This window comes from Megalobrama amblycephala, linkage group LG7 (genome assembly GCF_018812025.1).
Source record: "Megalobrama amblycephala isolate DHTTF-2021 linkage group LG7, ASM1881202v1, whole genome shotgun sequence".
Classification (NCBI taxonomy): domain Eukaryota; kingdom Metazoa; phylum Chordata; class Actinopteri; order Cypriniformes; family Xenocyprididae; genus Megalobrama; species Megalobrama amblycephala.
Genome location: NC_063050.1, coordinates 12,879,859 through 12,900,291, shown reverse-complemented (window position 1 = coordinate 12,900,291; position 20,433 = coordinate 12,879,859). Strand labels below are relative to the sequence as shown.

The window sequence follows — 20,433 nt, the reverse complement described above, 5'->3', positions numbered from 1 at the left end:
CTTCTGTGGTCTGCAGACGTGCTGACATCAATGCGTGCCCTGCTTTTTCACACTGATCTTGGATCAGATTGCCCAGGTCAAATCTTATTGACAGGAAGCACAAACATTGAGCGCAGAACTGTGTTCACACACATCAACTGTTAAAAAATGAGGAAGTATCTGCAAGTATGTACTTTTATGAGGTGTTCTGCTAGTTTAAAAAAAAAATGTAAATTTAGACAAGCGTTTAAACTTCCTCAACAATGATAACGACTTTGTACACCAGTGAGAGCACTCAAGGGTGCTAAGAGTAAAAGAAGTCACTTGAACAAGGAACCACTGATATAATGTGGTGCTGTTGAAATATAACAGGGTTAAACATCAAAAATGTCCTTCTGTGTTTTTGGGATCTGGATCTGTCTGTCAGGTGAGTTTCTCTGTGTCTATATTGTTGTTTTGTCACATTTAGTAACATTGTCTTTAGGACATATTGGTTTCTACTAAAAATCAGTTACTGGTTTTGTTATGCTTCATGACTCTTCATGTATAGTCAAAAGACACAATCAATTTGCTTTCACAAAAGACATCATGAGAAAAAGTATTTTTTAAAACCATGGACCTGAACCAACATGAACTAATGATGAGCAGATGTCATTTTATTAGCTAACATTAACAAATATTAATAAATACAGCTTTGGTCAAAAGTACTGACAGTGATATCAATTTTATGTTTGGCAAAGTTTGCTGCTTCAGTATTTGTAATTTTTTTTATTTTTTTTTTTTTCACGTTTTCCTGGGGATGCTAAGCATTTCATAAATTTTCAAAATAATAAATGAATAATCTAGAAACAATAATCAACGACAACTGAAGCAGCACATTTTACAAAACACAAAATGTATGACACTGCCAAATTTTTTGGCCGTATACTTTAACAAATGTATTGTTATTAACTAACGTTAACAAATGGAACCTTATAAAAGAGAAGGAAGTCACACCGTAACATGGGGCAGTCCATCACATCAAATGTGGTCATATTGGTCATATTTGATTGATCCCACTGCATATGTTTTTTTATTTAACAGTCAACGTGTAGACAAAATAAACTTCTTGTACCCAAAACTATCGAATTTGATAGTTTTATCAAAGATTGTCAAAAATAAGTTAACATCTTATAACATCTGTTTTTTGTGTCCCTACAACAGCACACATATGCCATCATGTTATATGCACCGATCTACATCACAATAATTCAATATTAAAATATCAGGCAAAAAACTGAGAATGACATGTCCCTTGTGTATGACACATTTTATGCGATTTATTCCATTAAGCAGGAATTGGGATTTCAGCTACAGAGATATATGGATACAGTGGAAAACACATCATCATTTCTTGTTCTCATAAATGGGCTTCAACCAACATAAAGTATTTCTGCAGAGATCCATGTGGAGATATATTAGTTAAATCTGACCGGTCACCTGAAGGGAGATACAGACTGGAGGATTTTGGGACAGGAACCTTCAATGTGACCATCACTGATCTACAGGAGTCAGACTCTGGGATTTACCGGTGTGGAGTGGAGAGAGTTGGAATAGACACATATCAGAAAGTCAACCTGAAAGTATCTAAAGGTTATAATGATGCATTTGGTGTAGATTTAATAGAGTGTAAAATACTCATCTGCATGTTAATAACTATTACACACTTACACAAAAAAGCAAACTGACACATATCTCCTGAACCAGGGGAAAGTTGGGATTCTCAATCTTCCACAACAGCAAGTTCATCCTCCACATCTCCGTCACCTGATGACAACATAACCAACGCATTTTCAACAACAGGTAACACGATGTGTATTTATTTATGTATCTGAACAGATTAGAGATGATGTTGTTCCTCTTGTAAATTAATTTAAAGGTCCTGTTGTTTCATCTAAACCAGCAGTTTATGAAAACACACAATCTGGTGAGTCTTTCTCTTCAAATATTTCTCTGCACACACACACACACACACACGCACACAGAGAGACGGCATATACGGCATTGTTCGGCATTGCCAGACCATAGACATTTATGATTTTGTGGGAACTATGCATAAAATAAAAAATTATTTATAGAATTCACATTTTCTCATTTTATTTGTCTTATAATATTTTAGTGAGTAGAATGAGTAAAGTAGGGCTAAATCATTTTTAAATACTATACTAAAAAAACGGTGGAACGCGAGATGACACACTTCTCGTTCTGTTCCCGCTATAGTTTAGGCATATTCTTAATAGCAGGCTAACTAAATGGATATTTATTCATCGTTTTTTTTTAAATAAACCCACAACTAAAGGAGAGGGGCCTCTAACGAAAAGAGGTGGCTTCCTCTGCATTAGGTAAGTTAGGCTGATGTTTTTTGACTCTTTGTATAGCAGTTGTTTATTAAAAATTTTAAATGTAGAACAACTGTATTAAATGTATGTTAGATATATAGCCACCATAGACATTTAGAGAGACTCCCCAAAGTCTCCCCAAAAATGAGAAATGGCCAAATTGTCCTTCAGTATTTTATATTCTTGATGCTACTCTGCTGCACTTCATTACGCGCAGCTCTCTTTGTTATTTGGATGACAAAAAGTTTTAAAGTTTTTAGGTTACTCTGTCTCAGCGCTCGTCAATGTCAAAATAAGTGAGATGGCCAATCAAATCAAAGAAGGCAGGTCTTACAGAAGACGAGTATGAATTCCAGCACAACGCATTAGTTTTACCTCTGAAAGAGTGCATGGAAAGTAGCAGCAAAACATTAATATTTAACTGTTTTACGAGAGGAATGCTGAACGACCGAGAGTAATATCCAACTTTTTTTTAAATGTCACTGTTTTGATTGTAAAATATGGTATAATATACATTTGATTCATGTAACTCATAGCTGAATGTGACAAGACAAGAAACGTTTTGCATTTACAATGTGTCTGACAAGGCAAGCTTATAATTATGTCTACCCCTTTTGTCCATCATACACACAGCACTTAAAAACCCTGCATTTAACATACAAATCCTTATACGCTCACGTGACTTACAGCTGGGGTGTTCGTACCTGCTCCCGGAGGGCCACTGTCCTGCAGAGTTTAACCTCAACACACCTGTCTAGAAGTGTCTAATACTGGTAGTAATGCCGCAATCGAGTCGGGATGGATGTGGGAATATCCAAGGTGTGTTGTCCCACTTCTGACCTCAGTGAGTTCCAATCACGCATTACGTTCACACGTTGACCATATGATGTCAACAAGAGCATTTCGTGTTTTGGTCAAATATGGTAAAAACAGAAAAAAAAAAAAATGCTTCCATTCGCTTTGAAAACAGCTGACAAAAAAAACTTAAAGGGGCTATATGTAAGAATTTTCATGAATTATTTTTTTTATTGCCAATGTGTGAACAGCTCGTAACAAAAAAAAAAACAAACAAAAAAAAAACAAGACCTTCCCTGACTTACTAGGTTGTCTATGAAAGCCTGAAGACTAGTTTTCATGTGAACATCAAAAGGATATGATGTTAAAATTCACTACGAGAGACTCTCTTCCATTGCTACAGCAACAACATTAGCTTAGAGATGAAGCCCACTAACGTCAACAAATGCACAGACTCCAACACAAACTAAAATAAAAAGGTTTGCCGTTTAACAGTAACTGTGCAAAGCAGTTTTTCCACTGTCGGGCCAGTGCGAGCCAGGGCTAACAAAGTGCCGGGTGGGGCCAATTGCCTCGAACCTCAAGCACCGAGGCCAAAATCAAGCTGTGTTTCCTCTATCGGGCCTATAGCCCCACAGCACTTCCCCAAAAAAACAACCTTTAACATGCCTCCATAGACTGAACTGACTGAAAACTAGCTGGATCTCAAAATGAGCATGACAGAAGTGAACGTTTGGTCTTCGCTTAAAGACTTAGGATTCTAGCATTGATATTTGACCAATGTATTACTATAAAAAAATGTTACAGTGACAGTAATTCATAAATTAATGTGTCAGTAGTGTACATCAATCATGCTGAATCAAACTGGCATTTACCATTTCACATAAAGAGAGAACACATACCTATTCAGCTGCTCCAGCTTCCATGTATTTGTGACCACAGCAATACACAGTGTTCCAAATTATTATGCAAGTGACGTATCAGTAAGATTTCAGTAGAATAAACATTCAGGTTTTAGTTTTTCTAAGAAAATGTTTGCTTGTTTATTTATCCATGTCTTTTTAGATAACTGGTATCAATCTCAGACAAAACAATTTGCCAGGTCTATGGAAACCCTACTTAGAGGTTGTTCCACATTATTAAGCAAGTCACAGTTCTCATGCAATATGGGGAAGAAGAAAGATCTTTCTGAAGATGAAAAGCATGAAATGGTGCAATGCAGTGCAAAAGGCATGAAAACAACTAATATTGTGTGAAAACTGAATGGAGATTATCAAATTATCATAAGATTTGTGAGTGATTTAGAGCACAGCAGAACCCGTTCAGATAAAGGCTTATTAAAGGATTAGTTCACTTTCAAATAAAATTTTCCTGATAATTTACTCACCCCCATGACATCCAAGATGTCCATGTCTTTCTTTCTTCAGTCGAAAAGAAATTAAGGTTTTTGATGAAAACATTCCAGGATTTTTCTCCTTATAGTGGACTTCAGTGGCCTCCTGACGGTTGAAGGTCAAAATTACACTTTCAGTGCAGCTTCAAAGAGCTTTTCAATGATACCAGATGAGGAATAAGGGTCTTATCTAGTGAAACGATCGGTCATTTTTGAAAATAAAATGTAAATGTATATGTTTTATAAATGCAAATGATTGCCTTGCACGTGCTTCCACTTTCCGTATTCTTCAAAAAGCTTACGCCGTATGTCCTATGCCTTCCAAATTCGACTTACGGAATGAACGCGGCACCAGTTCTGTTTTTTATCTGTTTTTTTTTTTTTTTTTTTTTTTTATAGCCTAAGACCTTAATTAGCTAGTTCAGGTGTGTTTAATTGGGGTTGGAGCTAAACTCTGCAGGACAGTGCCCTCCAGGAGCAGAATTGGACATGTCTGGCTCACAGCGTACACAGGCTGTCTCTGTATGTTTTAGGTCCTCTGATATTCACAGCCATCACTCTGTCTGTGATGGTGATTATATCTGCAGTGGTTCTATGTGTATGGAATATTCACATAAGAAAGTCACACAGTTCCAATGGTAAGTACCAATACATTGCATTTTTTAAATGCAGTCTATACTCTGTCTACTAAAGTGTTTCCCTCTTTCCAACTTAAGATGAAGCTGAAATCCAAGGCACCACATGTTCCACAGAGGTAAGTATGTGTATTTACAATAGTGTGTTTTTATTTATATTAATTTATTTCTTGGTTTATAGGATTATTTGAAAAGCATACTGCACTAAGAAATGCTCAAGTATTAAATTATACCATCCCAGCTAACAAAATTTCGTTTTAAGAACGTTCTCTAAATATTCAGTGTTGGTTCTGGGAATGTAAAAAAGTTTTCTTGATGTTAGAGGAATGTTTTTTATAAGGTATAATGTTCATCATATGTTCTTGAATGTTCAGAAATGTTTTCTGAAAACACCTGCAATCGCTGATAAAGAAGCAACTCAACAAAATCAAGGGTCAAGAGCTCAACTAATGCAAATTATGATCTCCATGTTGGTGACCTCAAACCAAACATTTTCAATAAGACATCAACATCTAAACCTCTGTTAATTCTCAAGAAGAACTTCTGTAGACGTGTGACAGAAATAAAGTCAGTCTGGTTAGTAATAAGTGAAGCTGGTAATGCTGTTTGTGGAGTTGTTTAATCAGATCTTCAGAGATTTAATGACGTTTTATTAACCCTTAAATGCATACCTCGGGTCTTTAGTGACCCGGGACGTCATTCACTACCCTCCTCCTCGTTCATTTTTTAAAGTTAGGTTTTCAACCTTCTTGGTATTCCTCAGTCAGTTCATTATAAAGAATATAACAAGAAAAAAATCATAAAATTATAAAAGAATGCGTATTTTGTATTCATTTTTTGTAAAAATTGCATAGGGTCGCTAACGACTCGAGGTGTGTATGAGTGTACGTATATTTTTTTCTGCACAACAATAATTGAATCTTAGATGATGGAATATGTGCAATTCACCTTTATTCCACAAGGTGGCAATGTCTGATACACAATGCTGAAGTGACGACTCATTCAGACAGAAAACGAAATAAGAAAAACATGAAATGGCTCAGCGATTTACTGCAAAGCAAGTACTGAACGCAATCAAATATCACTGTAACTGTTACTGGATTGATCTGGTGAAGTTGTTAGCGATCGAAATATTGATTTTGAAGATGTTGAAAATGATATAGTTTTGAGAATACGTTTGAGATTCACGAATGGGCTCATATTCATGACCTCAAACATAAAACTAGCCCATTATTTGCTGAATTTACTGGGAAATGAGCTCTGACGAGGACAGTGGTGATGGCATAAAACATGCTCAAACCGAGCCCTTTCAAGCTCCAAAAGGTAACAAAATATGATTTATTTTAGTCTTCTGTAATTGTTACTCTAATATCAGTGGAGTTTTATATTATCGCGACAGGTAGAGATCCTTCCGTGTTAGATATAGATCCGGGTCGATAAAGACCCAAAAAATGATTGACGAAACAGTTAGATAATTAACCTAATTAGCACAGGTGGAGAACATACAGTTAATCAACTCAACCAATGTAAAGAGGTATAAATTCAGCAGACTTACCTCCTCACTTCTAGTTCTATCTCTCATTATCACATCCGGGGGGAGTACTCTGGGTTCGGTCCAAAATTCAGAGCTCGGAGCCCTCTCCTCGGACAGCATGCCAAATACGCATATCTTTACTCTATTTTATTATATGGATATGTGAACTTGTGAAATGTCTTTTATCTTCAGTTCATATAAGGCTGTAGCTGAAGAAAGTTCTTATTGAGTTCTTATAAAGTTCTTAAGTGTTCTTACTTCTCTTTCTCCCAGTGTTAACAATCAAAGTATCATGTTTTAGGAACATCATACTAACCTTTAAATAACATTCTACTAACATTACAGAAAATTAATATTTTTAAGTTTTTAGAATGTTATAAATCAATGTTCCTAGAATGTTACATTGTAAATCAAAATTAAGTTAAAAGAACATTTGAGGAACATTATACCTTATAAAAAACGTTCCTCTAATGTCAAGAAAACTGGACGTTTTTTAGGTTACCAGAACCAACACTGAATATTTAGAGAAAGTTCTTATAACAAAATTCTGTTAGCTGGGATGTTTCATCCAAACACGGATGTTGGATATTACTTGATATCTCCAAATTCCGATTGTTAAGGCATTAGAATACACAAAGCTCAGAAGACGGCATACAGCACAAGAAAACAAAATGGCAGTGCAACCATCAGCTTTCTAGTTGACTGTCAACAAAGTCTTTTAGGTACCAAATAATGAATAATTAACAATGCTATGCAAGCAAACCCATCCTTGCAAACATTTGCAAAACTAGTTTGTCATCATGCAATGGGGAAATGTTGACTCATTATTGCATTTTATTTGAATAAAAATGAATGTTTACCAACAGTGTTCAAAATTAACCCACTGAGTTTGTGTTCACGTGATTCATACATCTTGGCAAAAAGAGTTGAATTTACACAAGTTTCCAAGTTGGAAATACAACTTTAAGTTATGTTCAATTTTACAGCACTTTTCTCAAGCAGAACATGTGAAATTCCAACTTTCCAAGTTGAATAGAACCTATATAATCTCATTATCATAGGGGAATATACAGATATTGCCTTCTAGTGGACATTTGTGTAGTATATTTATTTACTGATATATACAGTAGTGAACTTACTTAACAGTATATATATATATATATATATATATATATATATATATAATTTAAAAAGCATCATTCATTAGAAAGTAGTAGCAGTAGAGTTTAAGTTAATGTTTTAAATAGTGCAATTAAATGCCCCAATACTCTTATTTCTGTATTATAAAAAAGTAGTCAGTTTGTTTCTTTATTCACATTATAATAAACATCACTGAATCCACAGCCTGATGGTGATTACGAGGAGATCACAAAGAGTCAACGGCAGATCGATGCATACACAAATGTCACCATTTATTCTACTGTCAATAAAAGTCTGGCAGCCAATCAAATCCAAGATCCTCCCCTATACTCCACCATCACCATTTCACCAGAGACCAGCTGCAAACAAACTCCAAATTCCAATGCTGATAGTGTAGATTCAGTTGCATATTCAGCCATTAGTATACATGCTAAAGGTTGTACACCAAGTACAATTATTGGGTCAGAAGACAAAGTAACCTACGACACTGTGCATTTTTCAAAAGCTACTCTTTAACGTGTTCATATCATTAGGCTGTGAAATGTGAGTTTGCTATAAGTAGTTGAGGTCTGAATGTCTGAATCTGAATGTTGTGTAATAAAATATACCTTTGGGTTGTTGGACTGTAGAATGTGTCTGAGTCTTATTCCAAAAGTAAGGCTTATCATGTACTTATGCATACTCTTCAGGCATTCCCAATATCCAAAAACTCATTCAAATTACAAAAGCAAGCACCAAGACTTACTGTACCTTACATGTGTGCAAAATGGTTAACGTGTACACTTGAAGTGTGAAAACAAGAAGTCATTTCTCTATTTAAAGATGGGCGTGAATAGTGGTATACATTTAGCAACTCTGCACTGAAAGTAGGTTGCATTTTTAGCAGACGGTATTTGAGTCATGACAAATACAGATGCCTGGAGACTCAAGAGTACTGATGAAAATGAAGACCTTTAATGTGCTGTGGGTCTGGATCTTTCTGTCAGGTCAGTTGTTATTTTATACTTTGACCTCGTTCTACAGTACGGTCAAATATAATTTGCACAAAAAGTACTTTTAAATGCACAGTTCTTAGTTTAAACTCATTGCAAATCACCTTTGTGTTTCGGAGCAAGAAAAGTCAATTCTAGTCCAACATGCACACAAATCACACTTATTTACCAACATTCGATTAGTCACCTAGAAATAGTGTAGAATCTGAAATATTTCTTAATTTTACAACATAACATTTCCTTGTGTTTCACAATCTTGAAAATACAAAAACTTTAGTTCATACCCATATAGGAGGGGACGTTCTCATGACCTTGTGCAACGTTCCCTAAAAGTTCTCAAAAGGTGACGAAAATTCTAAACCTTTACAGAACATTAGCAATGTTCTTAAAACGTCCTCTTTTGGTAATGAAAGTTCTAAAGTTCAAGGTTCCGCATTTGACTTTAGGGGGACGTTCTATTTTGGTTATTCTGTGGTCACATAAGAACGTAACAAAGAGGACATTTGGGACGTTAACAATACGCTCCTATATGGTTCCGCTAGTTAGATGGGGATGCTTTATTCAGGAAAGCGCTGCATTCCTGACCCATTTGGAAATTGGTTAAGAAGCAGCCATTTCACCTAGATGAAATGCAAAGTTCTCATAAAATAGTAATAAAAAAATAAATTACAATCAAATAGTAAATCCTTGCTCTCTGTCATTTCCCTATATTTGTGGACCATTAGATACCTGGCGTTGCTTTAAACCAATCACAAAGGTCTTGGCCGACATATACGTCCCAATGGACTCTATGCACAGTCACTTCTGCATTTTTCCTCAGGCCGCCTATTTACCTCCGGTGCTGCACCAGAAGCCATTGTTCCTTACGCAGAGCTTTCAAAATGACACAGTAGAACATGACTTCAGCTTACAAGAACTTCCCTGTATTACTGTAAATGATGTTCATTGCATTGCGAGTCTGTCAGCTTTGTATTTTATCTTTGAATGTCTTAAGCTTGAACACACAGTGCTTATGCCTGATTAAGGATCTGCAAGACAAAGAACCAGTGTTAAAGAAATACTGCAGTATCATTATGGTCCCCTAAAGGTTCCTGTAATGTTGCCAAAGGTTCTGAAAACATTAAGTAAACATGATAGAAGGACTAAAGGTCCTGCAAGCATTATGGAAATGTAGTGTAGAGACCTACAGAGAACGTCCTATAGTAATAGTCCCCTAAATATTCCCAGAACATCCTGAAGGTCCACTAAAATACATCCCCCAACCCTTAGAACCCAAAGAACTCCACACTGTGATCGCCTTTGGAATGTTCTGGGAATGTAAAATGTCTATAGGGTAGTTTAAATTAGACATTTAAGCAAAGGTTTTACATGTAAATCTCACAGTATGTTTGATTTTTTTTAGACAATTAATGACTCTTTTTGTATTTTATTCAGCAGAATTTGGGGCATCAGATGAAATTAAGATATATGGATACAGTGGAAAACACATCATCATTTCTTGTTCTTATAATTGGGCTTCAACCAACATTAAGTATTTCTGCAGAGATCCATGTGGATACAGAGATATTTTAGTTAAATCTGACCGGTCACCAAAAGCAAGATACACAATAAAGGATTCTAGGACAGGAATCTTCACCGTGACCATCACTGATCTACAGGGATCAGACTCTGGGATTTACTGGTGTGGAGTGGATAGAGTTGGAATAGACACATATCAGAAAGTCAACCTGAAAGTATATAAAGGTATCTATTTGGTATTGTTTTAATGAAGTAGAAAAACCCTCATCGACATGTTAATAACTATTATACACAAACATGCAACAAAACAAATAGAAACATTCTTAACAACTTTTCATTTTTCATCCAATTATGAATGCATCTACCATTGTTTGTCACACTGTCGTTCATCATTTTCGATAAAGTGAAAAACATATACATTTTCATTTGCAGTATTATGTTTTAAATAACATGAATAACATGCATCTCTATGGTTTTGTTGTTGGAGTAATCTTGTGTTTGGGTCTGTCTTGTATTTAATACTATATGACATGCACATATCGGTGGGCGGAGCTAAAAAAGCAATGATGTAGATGTAGGCATTAATATTCTTCTGCAGAGGCGACCTTTTCTCGCACTAAGACATAATAATGTGATAAAATCCAAAACGAGTTGTTTTCTGGTCTTGGTGTCAATAAAAGCTAGTTTTGGACTAATGAGGAAGTTTTGAGTTCTGAATCTTACAGGATATCTTTATAGTACAATGACTTCATATATCAAAAGATCAAGGCAAAACTGATTTCTCAATTCATGACTCCTTTAATGAAAAAAAAAATAAAAATAAAAAGTTACATTTGAGGTGTTTTGGCCATTTTTGACCAGGAAGAGTATGAGAGTGACTCCTAAATTAGGATTAGACCAGCGGTAAGATCTTCATTTTCCACAACAAAAAATTCATTCATAACCTCATCGTCAACAACAGGCAACACTGAGCTCATCAGTATATACTGTATCTGTATTTGAACAGATTATGGGATGATTGAAAGGCTCTGTCATTCTGATGTCTCTTTGCAGTATCTCTCTTTTTACCGACGTTAATGTTTTCTTCTCCCAGATCGAAGTGAAAGCATCACAAAACCACACAAAGTCATAAAAACTTCCAGACATTTACACACAATTACCCCAGCGGCACGTTCAGAAACTCTGTCTACCACAGCAAGCCCTGATGCAGGTAACAGGCAACTTCCTCATTAGATTCTTATTTAATTCAGTTTATTTTCCTAGACATTAAGGAAAAGTTAGCCCAAAATAAGACACCCTATACACAGGTCTACATTACTCAAAACACAACTGAATGACTTTTTTTAATAATACAAAAACAATCTTTCTATCTCTTCCTCAGCATCCTTGAAAATTACAGTGTACATACTATATGCTGTCGGTGGCTCTGTCATAACAGTGATCATATTTGTTGTTGGATTGGTCGCTGTTCATCTTTACAGGAAAAAAGTCAAGACATCAGCAAGTACAAGCACATAAATAAACACTACTATCAGCATAATTTAAAACAATAGAAAAATTTGAACAATGCATTTTTAAAATACAATTGAATAAAACCCTTACTGATTCTTTGCTTGGATATTTCCACAGGCAGTGTGATGCCTGTCAACAAGCATAATGAAAGCAGAGATGAACAGGTGAGTGATGCCAAAGAAGTCGCTCAGTGACCTTAAAAATAAACGTATTATTGTGCAATGATTCAGCAGATATATTATTAGTGCGCTTTTGCTTTCTTGATGCAGGAAGACTGTGTGTACGAGAATGAGCATCCTAACACAGACAAGAGCACTCAGATGAAATCTCTCAAAACTGAAGTCCCAAAGAGCCAAAGATATTCAGTCTGTGAGAATGTACACTTCAACATGGGCAGGTCACAGCAACTCTATGAAAATCTCTGATCCTAGTATTAAAGGGTCATGAACTGCATTTATATATATATATATATATATATTCTCTGAGGTTCACTTATAATGTTATTGAGATGCTTACATCGTAAAACTTCCTAATGTACAAGTAATAAGCTATTTTCTATCCTGTTTTTGATCCTTTCTTTTGAACATTCCACTTGGAAGACTTGGTTTGGGTAACTATTCTGGATATTAAAATAATTTTCAACATCCCCGCTACATGTGTAAATAGGCTACCACAAATTTTTCGCTAAAAATAAAGTTAATCCACGCTTTTTTAATGGAAGACAATGCAAAAACTTTTTCCACAACTTCAAAACATCTTGTAATCCTCAGAGGCATTACTGTGGTTTTGTTGCTGGAGTAATCCTATGTTTGCATCTCTCTCGTATTTTCTACTACATGTCATGCGTGAATTTGTGAGCGGGGTTAAAGAGGCAATGATGAAGAAGTAGACATTGAGGCGGTCTTTCATCCAGTGTTTTCCAGAGGAATTGGGCTACTTTAACACTCTTGCCACGGGTTGTTTTTCATGTCCGCAGGTTGAAGCGACCCCAAATAGTATGATATTTAGCCCCTGAATGCGAATTTTACCAGGGGGAACCTGCCAAAAAGCAGATTTTACTCCCTGGAACGTGGGACCCCCTTGAAATGCGATTGGGCTAGTTTTGAGTAGCAATTGGGTGGGTTTTGTTGTGAAAACCTGGCAACCCTTCTTTCATCACACTATGGCATAATAATGGCCACGTTCACATGGCAGCAGGCAACTACAGGTGTCAGTCCTGTATTTGAGTCCTTAATACAGTTACATTCACACACAGTTCAGTTATTTACGGGAATGACAACCAAATTTTAGAACGAAGATGCACGCACCTTCACCTTGCGCTTCTCTGGCTCCGCGTCAGTTTACGCTCTGAGATAACACTGCCATCTAGCGGTTGGGTTTTATACAGTCTGTGGATTAAACTGAACACAAGGCCACAAATCTTGGATGTAAATAAATAAATATATAAATATCGATACAGTGTTTTTGAGAATCAATACAGTATCGCCAAACATGTTTTTGCGTGTATCTATTTTTTTTTTTTTTTACACCCCTACTGCTAAGTGGTTTCGTGTGTGGTTTCACTTTCTGTAACTTATGAGGGAGATATGAGCTGTGCATCATCTGAAGGTTTTAGATACAGTCACTGTTACTGGTAAGAGAAAAAGTGCTTGAATCTCATTGCACGTTCATACAGACAGTATTTGAGATACTACTGTAAGTTGCTGTGTGAACGGGACATTTCAAGACTCACACCTGTAAGTAAATTCGGTTGTCAATCCTAAAAACTGACCGTGTGAACGTAGCCAATGTGACAAAATCCGAAACAAGTTGTTTGGCAGCTTGGTTTCAATAATTAGTTTTTGGACTAACAAGGAAGTTTTGATTTCTGAAACTTACAGGATGTTTTTTACAGTATATTGACCTCTCAAAAGATCAAGGGAAATTTGAGTTCACTCAACCAGTGAAAACCTGATATGTATAAGGTTAAAATCACATGCCAAGGCATTCAGGAAGATCAAAAATTATTATTATTATTATTATTATTTTTATTTTTTATTTTTTTATGTATACATGCATGTAGGTGACAAGTATTTGTTACTTCTTCATATGACCACAAGGGGTGCCAAGTCATCTTTTCCTTATCTCCTTTTATATTAATTTTGCTAGTGTTTTGTTTAGAGTTTGTATAATTTCATTTTTGTATGGCTATTCTAAAACATTTTTTTTTTTTTTGTATCTTAGGCAACTTCTATCAATATGTAAACATTACCAATATGCCACTGAAAAATCAATATGCCACAATAAATCACTGTGACTTCATAATCATAGCCTTTAAATGTGATTAGACTTAAATATGATTAAATCTTTCTAATTGCATGAATTAGTAAATAAGCATTATGTTATGGTTTTGAGAGTTAATAAAGCTACTGAAGCTAATCACACCCTGTATTTCTTAATGTCTTTCCCTCAAATCCCACTCCAACATGAAATTACAATGTATTGTACTATAGCCTTTGTTGATGCTTTTAAGGTATTGTTGGGGGGATTTTGATCAATATTTTATCAACCAGTTGCCTGGATTTAATACATGAGAAGAAAACCAATAACATCGGATGCGGATTGAACTGCGTAACAAACAAACCCACTACCATGTTTCCGCAGCCTTTGAGGCAGAAACAATATGTCTTTCTGTTTTAATACATTTCTTGAATACATGTCTCAATCATAGAGGGCCAATAGATATGATATTTGAGGCTGTAAAGCAATAGGCTACATAGTATAAAGTGGAAGGCTACAAATAAACGTGATGTGACTTAACTGGTAAGTGGTGAATTACAGAGCTGGTGCAAACATATCCACATAACTATGATCAGATCAGACACTTTCTCACTTTTTTTCATATTTGTTAGGTATATTTGTTGTTGAGAGGAAGGCGCGCATAGCATATTAATCTAAACTGTGCTCTCAGCAGCATGGACGTGCCGGGATGTTCATTAACAGTATTAATTCAAACAAATTATTTTTAAAAAATTGGTTTGAATGAATGATTCAATTACATTTTTTTAAGTCACTTGTCGCCACCTAGTGGTGTTAACAATTTAATTGATGCAATCGATGCAATAGTTATTTAAAGCAAAGTTATTTTGAATATTGGTAACACAGAAATAATGATACTCTGTAGTTAAAAAGACTGTTTGTGAAGCTGTTTAAAACATGACAATTGCTCTCTTTGGGTCAGTGGAAGCGCCAACGCAGATCTGAATGTTCCAGTGTGATTTTGTCAGGTTTATAAGACACAAGAGAATTGTTGCATGGGTGTTTGAATCAAGATTGTGATCTTTTAATGATAAATCATGCAACTCTAACTTAGACCAGTGCAAAACAACTCGAGCATTACAAAGGAAGTGGTCATTAAACTCTACATGCATGTGTGGTATTTCAGAGCTGTGAAGACACAAACATGCATCATTATCTTCAAATGAAATCTTTTCAGTTGGAGACAAAGGCTACTCAGTCAAAGCGGAAAGCTCGTACACAACAGGATTACAGCTCAAAATGAAGCTATTCTGTGTTTTTTTGGCTCTGGATCTTTCTGCCAGGTCAGTTCTCTCCATATTTATGACTGTAAATGAACAGTTGGAAAAATCCACTCCTTTATTGAGTTAATTCACGCAAAGTAATTCATTTACTGGCGCTCATGTTTCACAAACATGACTTCCTGTAATTTTCTTCTGCTGAACAGATATTTTTGAAGAATGGTTCAACTTTTTTTGTCCATACAATGAATGCAATGGTGTCCTAAACAAGACTGGACCCCTCTGACTTTCATTTGAGGCATTTTCTAAAATGTCTTTTGTTTTCCGCAGAAGAAAGAAATGCGTACAGGGTTGAAACAACATGAGAGCTGAATTATCTCTTTAAGACCTCCTTCTATTAAGTTGCTATATTTGATATAGCGAGTTTTTTTTTTTTTTTTTTTTTTTTTTACAGTGGCGCACCATTATAATCTGATTAATTGATTAATTAATATAATCAATTATGTCAACGTGTCGTTCCAACCCTACTCAAAAGTGATGCTAAACTGAAGTGAATTCAAGTGAAATACTGCATTTATGCATTATTTCACTTTGAGACATTCATTTTTTCATCCAACAGAATTTAGAATCACATTCGCCACAGTGATTAATATACATGGATACAGTGGAAAAGGTGTGATAACTGCATGTTCCCATAAATGGGCAGAAAAAAACATCAAGTATTTCTGCAAAGATCCATGCAAATATGAAACTCATGTCCTGGCCTCATCTGATCAGTCACCTGAAGGGAGATACACACTGGAGGATTTTGGAAATGGCTCCTTCACTGTGAACATCACTGACCTACAGGAGTCAGACACTGGGATTTACTGGTGTGGAGTGCAGAGAGTTGGAATAGACACATATCTGAAAGTCAATCTCACAGTATCAGAAGGTAAGAATGACAGCATTTCTACAATGTATTTCAATCTTTTCTGTATGATATTTATTTTTATTTTCCCACACATAGATCCAAATGAAAGCATCACCACATCCGCACAAACGCAGAAAGAAGAAACACAAACACCCTTGGATTTACACACAACTACACCAGCAGCACATTCAGAAGCTCCGTCTACCACAGCAAGCACTGATGCCCTCAAACTCTCGCCCTCAATAACAGGTGATGACTTTATCAACCTTAAAGGGTTAGTTCACCCAAAAATTAAAATTCTGTCATTTATTACTCACCCTCATTTCCTTCCAAACCCGTAAGACCTTCGTTCATCTTCAGAACACAAATTAAGATATGTTTGATAAAATCCGATGGCTCAGTGAGGCCTGTATTGACAGCAAGATAATTAACACTTTCAATGCCCAGAAAGCTACCAAAGACATATTTGAAACAGTTCATGTGACTACAGTCGTTCAATCTTAATGTTAAGAAGCGACTACTTTTTGTAGTCCAAAAAAATAAACAAAATATTGACTTTATTCAACAATATCTAGTGATGGACGATTTCAAAACACTGCTTCATGAAGCTTCGAAGCTTTATAAATCTTTTGTTTCGAATCAGTGGTTCGGAGCGTGTATCAAACTGCCAAAGTCACGTGACTTCAGTAAACGAGGCTTTGTTACATCATAAGTGTTCGAAATGTCAATGGTTCACCACTGGGGGCGTGACTTTGGCAGTTTGATACATGCTTTTTGCTTTTTGGTGTGCAAAAAGTATTCTCGTCGCTTTATAATATTAAGCTTGAACCATAAACTGTTTTAAATATGTCTTTAGTAGCTTTCTGGGCATTGAAAGTGTTAAAGGTGCCGAAGAACATGTATTCAAAAGATGTAATATAAGTCTAAGGTGTCCCCTGAATGTGTCTGTGAAGTTTCAGCTCAAAATACCCCATAGTTTTTTTATTCCTATCATTATAAATGTGCCGATTCAGGCTACGGCCCCTTTAAATCTCGTGCTCCACACCCCAAGAGCTCGCTCTTGCCTTGAACATCATAAACAAAGTTCACACAGCTAATATAACCCTCAAAATGGATCTTTACAAAGTGTTCGTCATGCAGCATGTCTAATCGCGTAAGTATGGTATTTATTTGGATGTTTACATTTGATTCTGAATGAGTTTGATGGTGCTCCGTGGCTAAAGCTAACATTACACACTGTTGGAGAGATTTATAAAGAATGAAGTTGTGTTTATGAATTATACAGACTGCAAGTGTTTAAAAATTAAAATAGCGACGGCTCTTGTCTCCGTGAATACAGTAAGAAACGATGGTAACTTTAACCACATTTAACAGTACATTAGCAACATGCTAACGAAACATTTAAAAGACAATTTACAAATATCACTAAAAATATCATGTTATCATGGATCATGTCAGTTATTTTTGCTCCATCTGCCATTTTTCGCTGTTGTCCTTGCTTGATTACCTAGTCTGATGATTCAGCTGTGCACATCCAGACGTTCTGCCCTTGTCTAATGCCTTGAACATGGGCTGGCATATGCAAATATTGGGGGCGTACATATTAATGATCCCGACTGTTACGTAACAGTCGGTGTTATGTTGAGATTCGCCTGTTCCTCGGAGGTCGTTTAAACAAATGAGATTTATATAAGAAGGAGGAAACAATGGAGTTTGAGACTCACTGTATGTCATTTCCATGTACTGAACTCTTGTTATTCAACTATGCCAAGGTAAATTCAGTTTTTGAATCAAGGGCACCTTTAATTATCTTGCTGTCACTGAGCTATCAGATTTTATAAAAAATATCTTAATTTGTGTTCCAAAGATGAACAAATTAGTGAGTAATAAATGACAGAACTTTAATGTTTGGGTGAACTAACCCTTTAACTCAATTCATGTATGTTTAGCAGCTTTTGCCAAGGCTGAAAATGTACCTGAATGGTATCTGGCACACTTTATTCCATCATAACCAGATGTGGTAAACACCATGGTGATGGTTTAACCTGTCAGCTGGCACAGACTACATAATTTGATGCTTGAGAGAAGTTTCAAAGCAAATTAATAGTAACAAGTATAGTAATACCTGTTAATGCAGACTTTAGTAGATCTGCATATACACCAATTTTCTCTCTCACTTCCTCAGTGTCTGTACACCCTTCACAATATGCTGGTGCTGGTCTGGTCACTGCAGTGATCCTTTTTGTAGTTGGAGTGGTCACCGTTTATCAGTACAGAAAGAGAGTCAAGACATCAGAAAGTATGTGCACATATACACACAGACACACTGTCAATTATCAAAATAACTCAACACCTGGTATGAATAAAAATAAGCCAATACTTTTCACTTTTTTCTTAGGTTGTGCATCAGCAACACCTGTCAACAGAAACAATAAATGTAGAGATGAAGAGGTGAGTGATGCCAGCAAATCTATGTGTCAGTTACTGAGCACAAACAGGAACTAAATGCCTTTACATCTGAGCTCGTTGAATGTCCAATCTTCACATATTTTTACAAAGGCCTGTCAGCCATATTAATGGTGTGCTTCCATTTTCTTCAGGGTGCACAGAACAGCACAGAAATGAAATCTAAAGACAAGACTGAAGTGACAAAAATCCAATCAGATTCAGTATCAGAATTTAAACTTGGGCCAACTGAATGAAGCATATGGAAATCTCTGATTGCAGCATCAATTAATATGGTTCAAAGTACCAGACTCTAGTGTTGCATCCCAATTCACATACTATCCATCCTAAATAGTATTTGAAAATAGACTTAGTGTGTCCCAAACCGTAGTATGTTGAAATGAGTATTCCAAAGATATCCGGATGCTCTACTTTTTTCCGGTTAGAATCCAAAGTGCAGATCTGTGCACACTTTTAACCACAAACATGATGGATATGTGTGAGACAAATGGTTAAGTAGAATGGTTAGGATAAAGGGGTTTAAGTGATTAATATAAAAATATATTTATTAAATGTTATCCACATTATATTTCATCTGCAACAGCATTGTGAACTTTTATAACGATGCGTTTAGTCATTAACTTTTAAATGCATCATTATGCAAACTTGAGGACAGTTCTCCATATGAAATGACTGGCAGTTTAACGTGCAACTACATTTCTCTCTGAAATGGTAGAAAATTAAATTTAATTGAATGTGGAGGATTTTAACTGTGACAAGATGATTGACAGGACAGTTTCAATGCTGATAGTTTGCACATAACTAAGTGACAGATCGTCCATTAAAAATGCAATTACGACAAAATAGTATGCCCAAAGCTTGTATACTCTTCTGTTACACACTCAAAAGGATGTACTTTTTTTTCACAAAAACAGTACATAATTTTAGGGTGTGAATTGGGACGCAGTATAGGCCAATCCCAGGTGAGAAGTTCAAGACAAGTACATTTAATTCACTAATTCAATAATTCAATCTGTGGCTTTAGATGTCAAGATATTATTCATTTTACTGGCATAATCATAATCATAGTCAGTCAATTGCCTCTAGTTCACTGCAAATCATGTGTCTTGCAACATGCTGCTGGTTTAAGAAGCTGTGTCAAGTTAAAAAGAGAATATTTGCAAGAAAAAAGGGTCTCATGTTACTGAAGCCCATTGATATATTGCTTCTGTTGAATTGTTCATCATTTGTATCTGGCTTTGGACAAAACTGTCTGTTATATGAATAAACTTGAATGTAAAAAAAAAAAAAAAAGTGGGTAATTCATATTCTTTTTATAGTAGTTTATGAAGCTAAGCTAACTAAAGCTCACTATCTTCAATCATAGTTTCTGGTACAAAAACTATCAGGGTTTGGAATAAATAATCTCAGTGTTTTTCCACAAGCAACATCTACTTTTTCCAACAAAATATTGATGTAGCATGACAAAACACCACATCAGTGCTCATGCCATGTTGTACTGAGCACACAGCTTTGAGTCGAGCTGACTGTCAGTAGTCTTGGAAAGTTTGAGTGTGAATGGGTTTAAGGGAATTAAAGGGTATTTTTAGGTTTCCGTATTATAGCAGAATATTTAAAACTAAGAGGAAGTACTGAAGCACAACCAAAACAAACTTCTTCC

At 35.7% G+C, this 20,433-nt stretch overlaps 2 protein-coding genes across 4 annotated transcripts; both read left to right on the top strand.

Moving 5' to 3' along the window:
* Nucleotides 1-157: 157 nt before the first annotated feature.
* Nucleotides 158-8,472, top strand: LOC125271706 (CMRF35-like molecule 1). 3 transcript variants are annotated; one of them, XM_048195873.1, is made up of 7 exons: nucleotides 158-406; nucleotides 1,312-1,611; nucleotides 1,726-1,821; nucleotides 1,922-1,945; nucleotides 5,079-5,183; nucleotides 5,262-5,299; nucleotides 8,059-8,472. In XM_048195873.1, the coding sequence occupies exons 1-7, from the start codon at nucleotides 367-369 to the stop codon at nucleotides 8,368-8,370; spliced, it is 915 nt and encodes a 304-aa protein (XP_048051830.1). In that variant the 5' UTR covers nucleotides 158-366; the 3' UTR covers nucleotides 8,371-8,472. The 3 variants fall into 3 exon arrangements, with proteins under 3 accessions (XP_048051830.1, XP_048051828.1, XP_048051829.1); XM_048195871.1 differs by having other exon boundaries at nucleotides 1,898-1,945; XM_048195872.1 differs by having other exon boundaries at nucleotides 196-406; nucleotides 1,315-1,611; nucleotides 1,898-1,945.
* A 295-nt stretch (nucleotides 8,473-8,767) lies between these two features.
* Nucleotides 8,768-19,009, top strand: LOC125273119 (CMRF35-like molecule 1). The gene is made up of 7 exons (XM_048198386.1): nucleotides 8,768-8,840; nucleotides 10,281-10,431; nucleotides 11,232-11,238; nucleotides 16,172-16,589; nucleotides 18,493-18,606; nucleotides 18,706-18,758; nucleotides 18,908-19,009. Exons 1-7 carry the CDS (start codon nucleotides 8,768-8,770, stop codon nucleotides 19,007-19,009), a joined length of 918 nt encoding a protein of 305 aa, XP_048054343.1.
* Nucleotides 19,010-20,433: the final 1,424 nt, after the last annotated feature.

Coding starts and splice junctions, on each gene's coding strand:
- LOC125273119 (XM_048198386.1), top strand. CDS start 8,768: ATGCCTGGAGACTCAAGAGTACTGATGAAAATGAAGACCTTTAATGTG. Junction 8,841..10,280: donor GGTCTGGATCTTTCTGTCAG/GTCAGTTGTTAT, acceptor TATTTTATTCAG/CAGAATTTGGGGCATCAGAT. Junction 18,759..18,907: donor ATAAATGTAGAGATGAAGAG/GTGAGTGATGCC, acceptor CATTTTCTTCAG/GGTGCACAGAACAGCACAGA.
- LOC125271706 (XM_048195871.1), top strand. CDS start 367: ATGTCCTTCTGTGTTTTTGGGATCTGGATCTGTCTGTCAG. Junction 5,184..5,261: donor AAAGTCACACAGTTCCAATG/GTAAGTACCAAT, acceptor TTCCAACTTAAG/ATGAAGCTGAAATCCAAGGC. Junction 5,300..8,058: donor GCACCACATGTTCCACAGAG/GTAAGTATGTGT, acceptor CTGAATCCACAG/CCTGATGGTGATTACGAGGA.